At 48.3% G+C, this 12,377-nt stretch overlaps 1 protein-coding gene across 5 annotated transcripts; it reads right to left on the reverse strand.

Moving 5' to 3' along the window:
* Positions 1-2,067: 2,067 nt before the first annotated feature.
* On the reverse strand, positions 2,068-12,161 carry HAUS4 (HAUS augmin like complex subunit 4). Of its 5 annotated transcripts, none has more exons than XM_080979858.1 (10): positions 12,049-12,161; positions 10,252-10,324; positions 9,893-10,035; positions 9,126-9,242; positions 8,355-8,495; positions 6,229-6,325; positions 5,647-5,792; positions 4,653-4,783; positions 3,554-3,622; positions 2,068-2,330 (listed from the first exon to the last, which is right to left on the reverse strand). In XM_080979858.1, exons 2-10 carry the CDS (start codon positions 10,298-10,300, stop codon positions 2,153-2,155), a joined length of 1,071 nt encoding a protein of 356 aa, XP_080835984.1. In that variant the 5' UTR covers positions 10,301-10,324; positions 12,049-12,161; the 3' UTR covers positions 2,068-2,152. The 5 variants fall into 5 exon arrangements, with proteins under 5 accessions (XP_080835984.1, XP_080835983.1, XP_080835986.1 ...); XM_080979857.1 differs by having other exon boundaries at positions 11,890-12,130; XM_080979860.1 differs by having other exon boundaries at positions 12,039-12,084.
* Between the last annotated feature and the right edge of the window lie 216 nt (positions 12,162-12,377).

Raw genomic sequence — 12,377 nt, forward strand, 5'->3', positions numbered from 1 at the left:
CAGGCCGGGGGCGGGGAAATAGCTTTCTAGCTCAATGAGGCTTCGGGGGAAAGAAATCAGTTTCCCATCATGCTCTTGGGTGGAGAGGCGCTTGTGGTCTTTTATGTTCCACTGATGTTAAGATCAGCACGCCTTGCTCTCCGCTCGTCTGCGGACTGCAGTTCCCGTCATGCATCGCGGCACAGGTTTTCAGTTGTTCGCCGCGCTCGCCCGGCGTAGCGTGCTCTATAGGGAAGGCGCTGTGAAGCTCACAGAACGTCCAAGGGCCAGTGGCGCAATGGATAACGCGTCTGACTACGGATCAGAAGATTCTAGGTTCGACTCCTGGCTGGCTCGGAAAGGGCGTAATTTTGCCCCCACCACCCAAAAAAGACACCAGTTTAGAATTTGAAAATTTTAACTAGGTAATATTATTGCCATTTAGGCATTGGCGTTATTTTACATCTAGCCTCCGCCTCATACTGCAGGGGGAATCCGCATAAAAATAAGCCTGCCCTAACGTGGCAGAAAGCTTTGCCCACAAATTATAAATAAATATTTTCATATGAACCCCTTAGATTTGAGCAATATTTAAATACAGCAGAGAAAGTCCTAATTTTTCACACTGGGCTTAAACAATTGAATATTTCCTTCCAACATCATACTTGCATTTTAAATTCCCAAGCGATGAATATTTGCTTGCAAACTTAAGAAACCCTTTAGCTACTGGGAACAAGATAGAAAGCTGGTTTTCTTTAATGCAGTTAAATATGGGCTGCTGGCAGAACGCCCTTATTTGTTTTTCCTAAATAATGCAGTAGCTGAGCACATCATTGCTGAAAAGGCATCCCTTCTTCTCGCCTTCAAGAGGTATTTTTTTATGCATCAAAGTTAGCCTCTTTTAAAAGCAATAACGCTTTAAAAAACATCAAGCAACAAATAGCAACCATTACAAAGTTAATTAATTGAAGTTGTCTATGATATACGGAAAAATACTGCAGGAGTCTTATTTTTAAATCCCTTTTTACCAACAGCTGTCTATTTTTAATTTCTGCGTTTTTTAATTTCTGTGTTTTTAATTTCTGTGTTGCACTGTATAGCTGTTTAGTAACACAAAATATATCAGGAAAACTGACTATCCACAGGTCTGGAAGCAGATAGATAGATAGATATTCATGTATTGTATTCATAATTCAGTTGAATATTATATTTATACGTGCCTTTGAAACCAACTGGCTCCCAAAGCAGCTGAAAATTGCAGTCCAAACAGCAGCAGAACAATTTATTTTGGGTACAGTATCTGGAGATGTTTAAGGCTCTCTTTCGGACCCTGGCTGCTAATACCATGTTCTGGGTTCATTCTCCAGCAGGAGGCGCTGCAGATGGAGCTTGGAAGCTGGTCAATATGCCAAGCCACAAAAGCCATCCTTCCACTTATCTGCACATTTCACCAAGTAAGAAAACACGGGGACAAACGATTGCAGGGTTTATTTTTTGCTTTTGGATAAAGAGCAACCCAGGAAAAGCCACAACGGCAACCACAGCAACTGCCGGTGCGATTCATTTGCTCTAACTAACAAAAGGTTTGCCGACTTCACCAACACAATGCGCAAATCTGGTCATTATGGAGGACGTAAGTGCAAGTTTTTCTTCTGGGAAATGCTAAGGTTTTAGTGAACTCGAAATGGATACCACGAGAAATCCAGCAGTCTGTTCACAGGGCAGGGGAGAAAAGCAGGACCCAGGTGACCTATCCATTAGAGGGAAAGCAACAAAGACATAATCCCCATGACGGGGTGAGCTCCCATTGCTCGGTCCCTGCTCCTGCCCACCTAGCGGTTCGGAAGCACATCAAAGTACAAGTAGATAAATAGGTACCGCTCCGGTGGGAAGGTAAACAGCGTTTCCGTGCGCTGCTCTGGTTCGCCAGAAGCGGCTTAGTCATGCTGGCCACGTGACCCGGAAGCTGTACGCCGGCTCCCTCAGCCAATAAAGCGAGATGAGCGCCGCAACCCCAGAGTCGGCCACGACTGGACCTAACGGTCAGGGGTCCCTTTACCTTTTAACAAAGACATGGGAAGCCAGCCAGCCTTTCCTCCGTACTTTATTGTACAAAACAGTCGTTACACACTAAACGGAGCAATATTCAACCAGTCCGTGCCCAAACAAGGCCTCAGTCTTTGCTGAATTCTCTCAGGGCCCAGCGCCTGTTTTCAATGATGGCTTGCAGCCGGGCATATTCCTTCACCAGTTCTTCGAATTCTGGGCCCAGTGTCTCATAGTTGGAGACGATCTTGCGAGAAGTGGCCAGGTCTTGCTCCTCTTGGCTTAGTGCCGCCTGCAGTTTGTCCCTAGAAAAAACGAAGAATGAAAGACTGGCGTGTTGGACGAGCTTTTGCAAAATCTATGCCAGAGACACACTTTTCCAGCCTCCTAGCAGCTACCCAAAACCCAGCTTCTTTCCACAATCCGTTCCTGTCCGTCCGGAAAAAAGTCAGAGTAGAGTCGTGTTACTGAGAAGGTACTTCCTATCTCCATAGGTAGCTGAAAGGAGCCTCTTCAGCGTTATCTCTTTGTGCTCTACAAGCCTCAAGAACAAATATCATTCCTTATATTTCAGGTATGGCATATTGGTTAGAGCAGGGGTTGCCAACCCAGCGCCCGTGGACACCAGGGTACCTGCAAAGACTACCTTCTCAGCCTAGCCTGCCTCACAGGGTTGCTGTGAAGATAAAAGGGGGAGGTACACCACCTTAAACTCCTTGGAGAAAAGGAGGGATAGAAACATAATTATTTAATTACTGTATTATTTTATTGTTGTTAGCCGCCCTGAGCCCGGCTTCGGCTGGGGAGGGCGGGATATAAATAAAAATTTATTATTATTATTATTATTATGGTACTCAGGCTGTGAGTGCTATTGCTTTTGACAAAGCCAAAAATGGCACCACACACACACAGAAATGAGACGTATTGGCAGGCCTGGGGAACCCCACGGTGTACAAAAAAAAACCCCAACTAGAATGAAGACTAAGAATGCTCAGAGTGCCGGCTGACCTTGAGAGGTAGCGTATGCAGGAAGAAAGAGAATGAACAGAAAGCCAGCCAGGAGGAAGAATGGACTGGATCAGATGGAATCCTGAACAGCAACATTTTTGTTGCTGGTCCCACTTCTCCAATTCTCTATGTAGGGCTGGACAGAGACCACAAACAAGCAAGTTTCCTGCACTGCCGGGGGTTGGACTAGATGGCCCCCGAGGTCCCTTCCGACTCTACAATTCCATGATTCAATAAGATCTTGGCATTATCCTCTAGTGCAGATGCGAAGTCAGCAAAAGCTCTTAGCACAACTCGTCGTGACTTAGGGTACCTCAGAGATTTTTTTAAAAAAATAAATAAAAGGGAGATGCCTGCCAACAAAACACCATTTGCTGGTAATCACCTTCCAGCTGCTATCTGTATTCACACCTGCCACAGCAGTGGGACCCACGGGAGTCTCTGTGTTTAGCTTTACGGCCATAAATAAAGACTGGCCGCCTCAAAACACACACACACACACACACACACACACTCTTACCTCATCATCCGATGCACATCCACTTTCTCAGGCGTGTAGGTTTCCAAAAGGATGCTCAGCTCCTCGAGCCTGTGGCAGACAGAATTATTTGGAGGAGCAGGATTGACAGACACTAGAGTCCACTTCCTATAACGCCTCCCATGTACAGCTCTGTCCCTCACTCACAGATGACCACAACACTCCTAACCGCTCAGCTGTATCCGACTGTATACTCGCAAAAGGCCTGCTCAAATTAACAAATCCGAGTCAGTTACGTCCCTTTGTTTCAAAGGGTCTGCTGCGAGTATGACCAACGTTATGCGCAAACCAAAGTTGCAAAGCGTCTCCTGGATTCTAATTCTCTCTTGGGAACTACAGAAAACCTCCCATTATGACCTTTAGGGACATAATGACTTGCTACCCTATGACAGACAGCCCAGGTTGGATACAAGGCAGATCACTAAACCATATTCATCAGACAGATCTGATCTGGGTGAGCATAGGCAGTTGCCTTACACCGAGTCAGACCATCGGTCAATCAGGCTCCATATTGTCTGCACTGACCGGCAGTGGCGTTCCAGGATTTTCAGACAGGGTTCTCCCCACACCCTACCCAGAGATGCCACCAGGGATTGAAGTCAGCATAGCTTACTTGTGCTGAGGAATAAACCTTATCAACAGAAGGGTGTCAGGCTTTGGCCGTAGATAAGCAGGACAAAGCGAAAAGATTCGCTTACCATTTAAAGAGTCTTTAATGATCACAGCAAAAGAACAAAGCAGCCATTCTCGGAGCGAAGGTGCTCCCAATTAAGGTTTTCACCCACTTTCCCCCTTGTCACTTCTGTGCCTTGCAACCTGATCTTGCAACCACTGTGCTTTTTGTGTAGCCACCTTATCTGCTCTACGTGACCTTGGACTGATAGGCTGGACAGTTTCCAGTGAGAGAAAGTCTGTTAGCTCAGCCTCTCTCTTTGCTGTTCACCCCCCAGTACGTCCCAACTTTTGTCTTCTGAACTATGCCCCTCAGCAAACCACTGGTCCAAATCTATACTGCTCCATTGCTCCTGGGCAGCTTCAGGATCCTGGTCAGGAGCAGGGGGAGACACAGGTAAGGCCTCACCGTATCTTGAAGAACATGGCATTGCACTTGGTCTCCAGGTACTGGGTGCTGAAATAGTCGAGTTCAGACTGAGCATTAAGGCGGAGCTCACGGGCCAAGCGTTTCAGGATGGCCAAGCAGCGTAATAAGACCTGCGGCACATGGGAGAGTGAAATTAGTGCTTAATCGATTAATCAGTTGCTTGCTACGTTAAGACTTTCTCAGCAACTTACGAAGCTTTAAAAACATAGGGCTGTGTTGGACTAAACCCTGATCAGAGCATTGAAATTAATGGACCTAACTTGAGTCATGATGTATACAGACAGAAGCGAAGTCTGAATGAAAAGTCCAGCTTGTTTTCATCAGCCAAAAATGAAGTGCCTCTGTTTGATATACAAGGTGTAAATATGCATATTTAGGCAATGATAAAGCGCAATGTTATCTGGCAGAGGCATTGATTCATTTTAAAGATTTGCTGTAGGGCTAGCAACACATTTATTTCCAGGTTATTTAATATTTACCTGGTTACTAATTATTCCAGAGAAACAGGGTATTTTGCACTTTAAAAAAATCAAAGCAGTCGGTTGTCTCCAACATTTTTGGAATGCTCAGAAAAAAGATTGGACTCGTTGAAACATTCTGATTTTTTTTTTAACAAGGTGCTCCACTTACACAACAAGACTTTGCTTTCCTCTCCTCTCCCCATGTCTCCCAAAACATGCCCTAAGGGGTCCCCTGTCCTTCAGGAGCAAATTTTGAGAGAGGGTGAGCACAAATGAGAGGTGGGAGAAATTTCATTGCAAAATATTGTTTTTAACTATGTTATCAATTTTATTCTCCCCGTTTTACACACACACACACACACACACACACAAAATGTGTTTTAAACTGTGCAAGCTGAGTGAATATATACCCCTTTCTTCCTTATTTGCACATTTTTCTTGGCAAAATGCGCACAGAGACTTCTGGCACGCCTAAAGCCCACACTGGCAGACTTCCCTCCTCCAGCTGTTACCTGGGGATAGGCAGCTTTCTGCTGCTCCAGCAACCCCACCAGTTCCTGGTGCCGAGCCTGCCTTTCTCGCAGGCGCCGCTTCTCTGCAGCCAAGCACTCTGCCAAGGTCCCCAGCATCGCTGCCCGTGCAACTTCTCCAGCGCCATCTGAGAAGAAGAGGGGTCAGGTCAACAGGCAGCCCTGACCCACACAGCACCCTTCAATCCCCCAGAATTGTCATGGGCGTTCCCACCCCCCCCCACACCTGCAGGGGGCTCCCCCCTATTTGTATTTCAAGTGTTTGTACCCTGCTCTTCAGCCAAAAAAAGGCCCTCGGAGCAGTTCGTACACAATCCATTAAAACTAAACGGTCCCTGCTGCCCACAGGCCTACAAACTCGAAAACACGACACGCGAGGGAGAGGGGACAGGGAGGGAAGAGGGGGAAAGCAAACTCAGGCAGCGCTTCCTCCGATAATGACCAGCTGGCGCAGAAACAGCTCAAGGGCAGAAGGCGCCCGCTGGAGCCGGTGTCTCGGCAAAGCTGATGGAACAAGAGAACCTCTCCTGCTAAGGCAGCCTGGGGGGAAGAACAGCATCTCACCTCTCTCAGGGAGGTAGTAACCGAGTACGGCAAGGCATTTGGACTTAAGGCGTTTCTCCAATTCCGCGGGGAGGTGTTTTCGCATTTGCTCCAGCTCCTGTGGCAAAGCGCAGAAAAGAGAGGACTATAAATGTGAACGAGCTTAACTGTCGCCGGGGATTTTTTTAGATTGCTTTCAGGTAGCGTTGGGCACATTGGATCTGTACATCAAACACTCGCAAACCACGTCGACTGAAGTAACAGGGAGAGAGGAGATAAAAGCCCCTAAAGGAGCATCCCCTCATGCAGTGACCATACTAATAGTAATACAGTGGTACCTCAGGTTACAGACGCTTCAGGTTACAGACTCCGCTAACCCAGAAATAGTACCTCGGGTTAAGAACTTTGCTTCAGGATGAGAACAGAAATCACGTGGCGGTGGCGCGGCGGTAGTAGGAGGCCCCATTAGCGAAAGTCGTATTACAGGTTAAGAATAGTTTCAGGTTAAGAACGAACTTCCAGAACAAATTAAGTTCTTAACCTGAGGTACCACTGTAGTTTATTATTTATACCCTGCCTATCTGGCTGGGTTTCCCCAGCCTCTCTGGGCGGCTCCCAATAGAATATTAAAAAAGCAATAAAATATCAAACATTAAAAACTTCCCTAAACAGGGCTGCCTTCAGATGTCTTCTAAAGGTCAGATAGTTGTTTATTTCCTTGAGATCTGGTGGGAGGGCATTCCACAGGGCGGGTGCCACCACCGAGAAGGCCCTCTGCCTGGTTCCCTGTAACCTCGTTTCTCGCAGGGAGGGAACCGCCAGAAGGCCCTTGGAGCTGAACCTCAGTGTCTGGGCTGAACGATGGGGGTGGAAACACTCCTTCAGGTATACTGGACCGAGGCCGTTTAGGGATTTAAAGGTCAGCACCAACACTTTGAATTGTGCTCAGAAACGTACTGGGAGCCAATGTAAGTCTTTCAGGACTGGTGTTACATGGTCCCGGCGGCCACTCCCAGTCACCAATCTGGCTACCGCATTCTGGATTAATCGCAGTTTCCGGGTCACCTTCAAAGGCAGCTCCACGTAGAGCATATTGCAGTAGTCCAAGCGGGAGATAACTAGAGCATGCACCACTCCAGACTAGTAGGCCTTTCTTTCTTGAAATATAGCTTCACTCACACCTAGTTTGGTGATAAAAACATGGATTGTGGGGGTGGGAGGGAATACCACTTGGAAGCATTTTTAATTTCTCAAAGGCTCTAAGAGCTCCCTTAGAGAGCTAAGATTCCCAGGGTTTATTGAGAGGAAACGTGGCAAGTTAAGCCATGTTTTTCTCTGGTAAAAACGCACCTTTTGGGGGAGGTGGGGGTTTCACGTTGGCCCTGCCTGTGTCCTGGGACAGGATCTCTCATATATTAGCCCCTGCCCTACAGATGAATCTTCACCAGGCACCCCCAAACTCAGCCCTCCAGATGTTTTGGGACTACAATCAGGGCCGTCTATAGCATATGCAGCGCCGGGATGCAAAGATCCCCCCAGCGTCCCCAAATGTTCATTTTGCTGCTGACGCCGCCACCTACCAAGCAGTAATAAATGCTACTTTCCCAGAGGGAAGACTGGGGGTGTGGGGTCAGGGAGGGAGATGCTGCCTTCCCGCAGGGGAGCCTGGGGGTGTGGGGTGAGGGAGGGAGGCTTGGGAAGGAAGCTGCATGCCAGCCAGCCATATAGCTGGCGAGGCACAGCTGGCGGGTGTGCAGGGAAAGGGGAGGCTGCTGGCAAAGCCGTGCAGTTCCCCACTTGCTAGGGCGCTCCTGAGAGGCCAGTGCCCTGGCGCAACGAACCACTAAGCCCTATGGGAAAGACGGCTCTGACTACAATTCCCATCTTCCCTGACTACTGGTCCTGTTAGCTAGGGATGATGGGAGTCCCAAAACATCTGGAGGGCCGAGTTTAGGGATGTCTGATCTTCATGCACATTAAGCCTATCCTGAACAGGAGGGAAAGGCCATTCGGGGAATAACACGCCCTCTTTTAGCAGTACATTATAAGTTTCGTAACGCAATCTAAAAAGGAAGGATTGGGCCTCTACACTTGGGTCTCTCAACAGCTCTACTTGTGGGAAATTCTCCTGCTTATGCCCATCTTACTTGGTTAGGGGGAAGAAGCTCCTGTAGATCAGAGGCCTCCAAACCCAAAAGAGATGGTTGTGCGTCTTGTAGAGAAGGGCCGAGATCAAGCATCCGTTTCAGCTCAGCTACCGAAAGCTGTTGCTCCAGGACCTCAAGGAACTGAGGATCAGAAATGAAAGCCCCTCATCAGCGTTGCCAGACCTTCCACACACACAAGGCTTTTCTCTGAAGCTTGCATAACACCATCACATTTCACTGGTTCAAGGCTTGATGTTCCCATTTATCACCCCATGTTTCTTTCCCCGACAAGAAGCAGCCAGGAGTTGACCTGCTCCTCTAAACGACCAGAATCTACCCAGACAAAGCTTCATCACTTCATTATAAGAACTGTAGGTTTAAGCTCGTGGGCTTGAGCTTGCTTCTCCTTTCCTCTCTCTCCCATCCCATTTTCCTCATATGTCACGGGTTTCTTAGATAGTAGACAGGCAAGATCATCTTAGTACTCATTTCTGTAAGCTACCAGAGTCTTTCTTGCTAAAGGGCACGGTGTAAATGCCTTAAACAAACAGAGATCTCGCTGTCTGTTTCTGAGCCTTGTTAGAGCGCTCCACGAAGCCACTTCAAAAGCCGACTATAAGCACAACACCATTTTTCTTCAGTAATGCTTATTGCCAAACACTTTAGCCAGCCTTTCTCAAAGCTCTCTGCCTACTTCCAGATTCCTGCCGACAGCCCTCACTCACCCTCCAATTCCCCCCCCCCTTCCCACTGTTTCCCTTCAAGCGTTACTTTTTGGTCCCATGGAGACAGGCCAGTTCCCAGTTCCCTTAGCGCCTCCTGCAGAAGCCGATGGACCACTTCCCATTTCAACCAGTTTCCTCGGCACCGCTGCAGTTCCTTTCTTGCCTACGAAAAAGGAAATGTGTGGCCATGGGGATGGGAGGAGAGAGAGACAGCAGTGAGGATAACTCCTTAATAATAAAATAAACACACTCTTACAGTCATCCACTGCTGTACAAATCCTGCATTAGGCAATGGCGGAGGGAGAGAGGACCAATGCAGCTCAGAGGAAAGCCAAATCACGCAACCTGAATTCTATATAGGGCAGGGCAAACAGGTCTCTTGGGGCTGGGCCTCTGAGCCTTGCCCATAATGGCTAGTAACCATCAGTAGCTGTTTCTTCCCCGAATTTGCCTAAACCTCTTTCATAGCCATCCAAGTTGATAGCCATCACTGCCTCCCCGTGGGAGCAAGTTCTATAGTTTTAACTATTCACTGCATGAAGAAATACTTCTTCATTTATCTGCCCTGAGGCGATCAAAACTGTGCACAGGATTCCAAATGCCGCTACACCATAGATTTATACGAGGGCATTCTTTGCGTAGCAGCATGTCAAATCCCAGGACTCAAACGTCTGTCGCCATCAACCCTAGAAGCCAGAAGGGACTCCCTCCCTCCTAAAAACGAGAGGTCAGATTTGCAGTCTGACGGCTTTTATTGTCCAACACCGTGGTCACGAAGCACAGACTAGCCTGGATGAGACAACCTGCTCTTACCTCCTCCATTTGTTGTGCCAAGTGTACACTGAGCCCACTGGAGTCCATATGGCTGGTCAGGCCCAAAAGGAGGTTAGCCAAGCCAGGATAGGCAGCCAGGTCCTCATCGGTGAGTGAGCAAGGGGGCAGGCAGCTCCCACAACCTGTGGGGACAGGAAATGACAAAAGAGAGTAAAGCTCTGTGCAGAGAACCTTTGTCCCTCCAGATGTTGTTGAACTACAACTCCCATCAGTCCTGGAAAGAATAGCCAATGGCCAGGGATAGTAGGCGTTGTAGTTCAGCAGCATCTGGAGGGTCAAAGGTCCCCCACATTTGCTTTACGCCTTAGTCTCCCCTCAAATAACCCCAGTGAAGTTACCTGGCTGCCGCAGCAACTGAACACCGACGGTCCCTAAGGCAGATGCCATTGGCCCTTTACCAGGGAAAATCAGCTAGAAAAGTAAAGGGTGAGATGAGAGCTGTTAGCAGGCAGAAAGATAGACAGGTCCCTCGGGGGAAATATATACTTGCTGCCATACAGAATCAGCCCCTACTGTCTTGTGTGGCAACAAGCAAACCTGGAAGCACAGCTGGTCTCTGGCATATCAGTGCTGGCTGAAGAAGGAATCTATATACCTCTGCCAGCCAGATAAGCATATGTAAAAGGTGTCAGCGGAAGGGAGGGTTATGAGTTTGTCTCAGGCCAACTTTAGGAGATGCCTGTTGGAAGTGTGCCCCAACATATGTATAGGCACTGCTATGGAGGCATCTACTGCACAGGAACACATAAACTCCTCTCCTCCATCACCCCCAATTTCAGGAAAGTCATGCTAATCCCTAAAGGAGATGCATACATATGCCAAACTCCAACCTGACACTCTAAACTGAGGAAGACCATTTTTGTTCTCTCCTTACGGAATCGGATAGTTGTCAAGTTAGAAGGGACCTCAAGGCTCATCTAGTCCAACTCCTGCTTAAAAACCTCCAAGGAAGGAGAGTCCACAACCTCCCAAGGGAGACAGTCCCACTGTCAAAACAGCTCTTACTATCAGAAAGTTCTTCCTGATGTCGAGTCGGAATCTCCTTTCTTGTAACTTGAACCAAGTTGGTTTGGGTCCTACCCTCTGGAGCAAGAGAAAACAAGCAAGCTCCAGCCTCCAGGTGTCCCCCATCTTATATTTGTGCAGCTGGTTCTACCTGTCATTTGTCCCTGTTGAAATTCATTTTGTGAGTTTGGGCCCAGCTCTCCAATCTGTTAGGGTCACCTTGAATCCCAATTCTCTCTTCAGCGGCGTTGGCTACCCCTCCCAGTTTGGTGTTATGTTATCTGAAAATGAGCATACTAGGTCATGCTAACCTAAGAAGCATCCTTGAACATCCTCATCGCAGAGATTGTGCGATCCTGAGGTAGATCTACTTTAAGGCACCCCGGTTCATTGGTCCTCCTCTTGCCAATCCCACGATAAGCATGAGGAGGGTGTCCTTTCCATTTGCTCTCCCTCAAGGTGTAGGGCAAGTTGAGGGAGACATATGCTGCTGCAGCCGAACACACTGACCCCAAACCAGACTCCTCATCCCATTGTCCCAGAATGCAACGGGGCACGCACCAAGCTAAACAGCCCATCCTTTGCACAGACCCACCACTGCCATCCCATGCCACTCCCAGCCCTGGGCTTGAGGCAACTGGTCTTCAACTGGCAGGCCAAGGAGGCCACAACAGCAGCACTGCCACCATACAAAGATATGGCAGAAGAAAGAAATGGGTCCTCCCAATGCGTATAAATAGGATTTTAGGCGCTTCTTTCCAGGAAGGTCATTGCTTTCTGTGGGAAAAGCTCCACGGCCTTAAAAATCTGCGAGGCAGGCAGAAATTCAGCTGGTGCAGTTTCCCTTTAAAACGAAGAGGGGAAGCTTCACCGGTTAAATGTCTGCCTGCCTGGTGTAAAACGGTTAAAAAGCATGTGCACCTTGCCATATATGGGTTTTTTTTAAACCCACAAACACCCCGCCTACTCACCCCAAAAGCCCATTTTCTTTGCGAAAAGTAGAAATTAGCGTGAGTTAAACATCGAGGTACACCAAGAGCCCCCCCCCCCAATTCCGCGCTCGTTTCTTTTTTAGGAAAAAAGTGGGGGTTCCGCCAGTGACGTCACCAGAAGCGTTCACCTTTCCCCACCTTTTCTTTCTGCCCCAGGGCTCGATCTGCACACGGCCAAAACACAGCTTCCAACCGTCTCCCCCGCGCGCCCAGCAAAGCTAAAGTTCGAAGAGGAGGCGGAGCCACCTACTTGGGGCGCGCCTTAGAAACCGGAAGCCAATGAGGAGCGGCGAGAAGAAAAGGAAGGCGGGAGGTTGGTGACAGAAAGGGCGGGACCTCGTCCGCTTATTTACATCCCGATTGGTCTGTGTCTGCAAACCGCCTTCGTCGGGCGCTTTTAATATTCATTCTGAATCTTAAGGAGGCCTTCGGCCGCTGGGGCCGATGGGAGTTGTAGTCGTAAACAT

The sequence above is a fragment of the Podarcis pityusensis genome, assembly GCF_964106645.2.
Source record: "Podarcis pityusensis genome assembly, chromosome: 13".
Lineage (NCBI taxonomy): Eukaryota > Metazoa > Chordata > Lepidosauria > Squamata > Lacertidae > Podarcis > Podarcis pityusensis.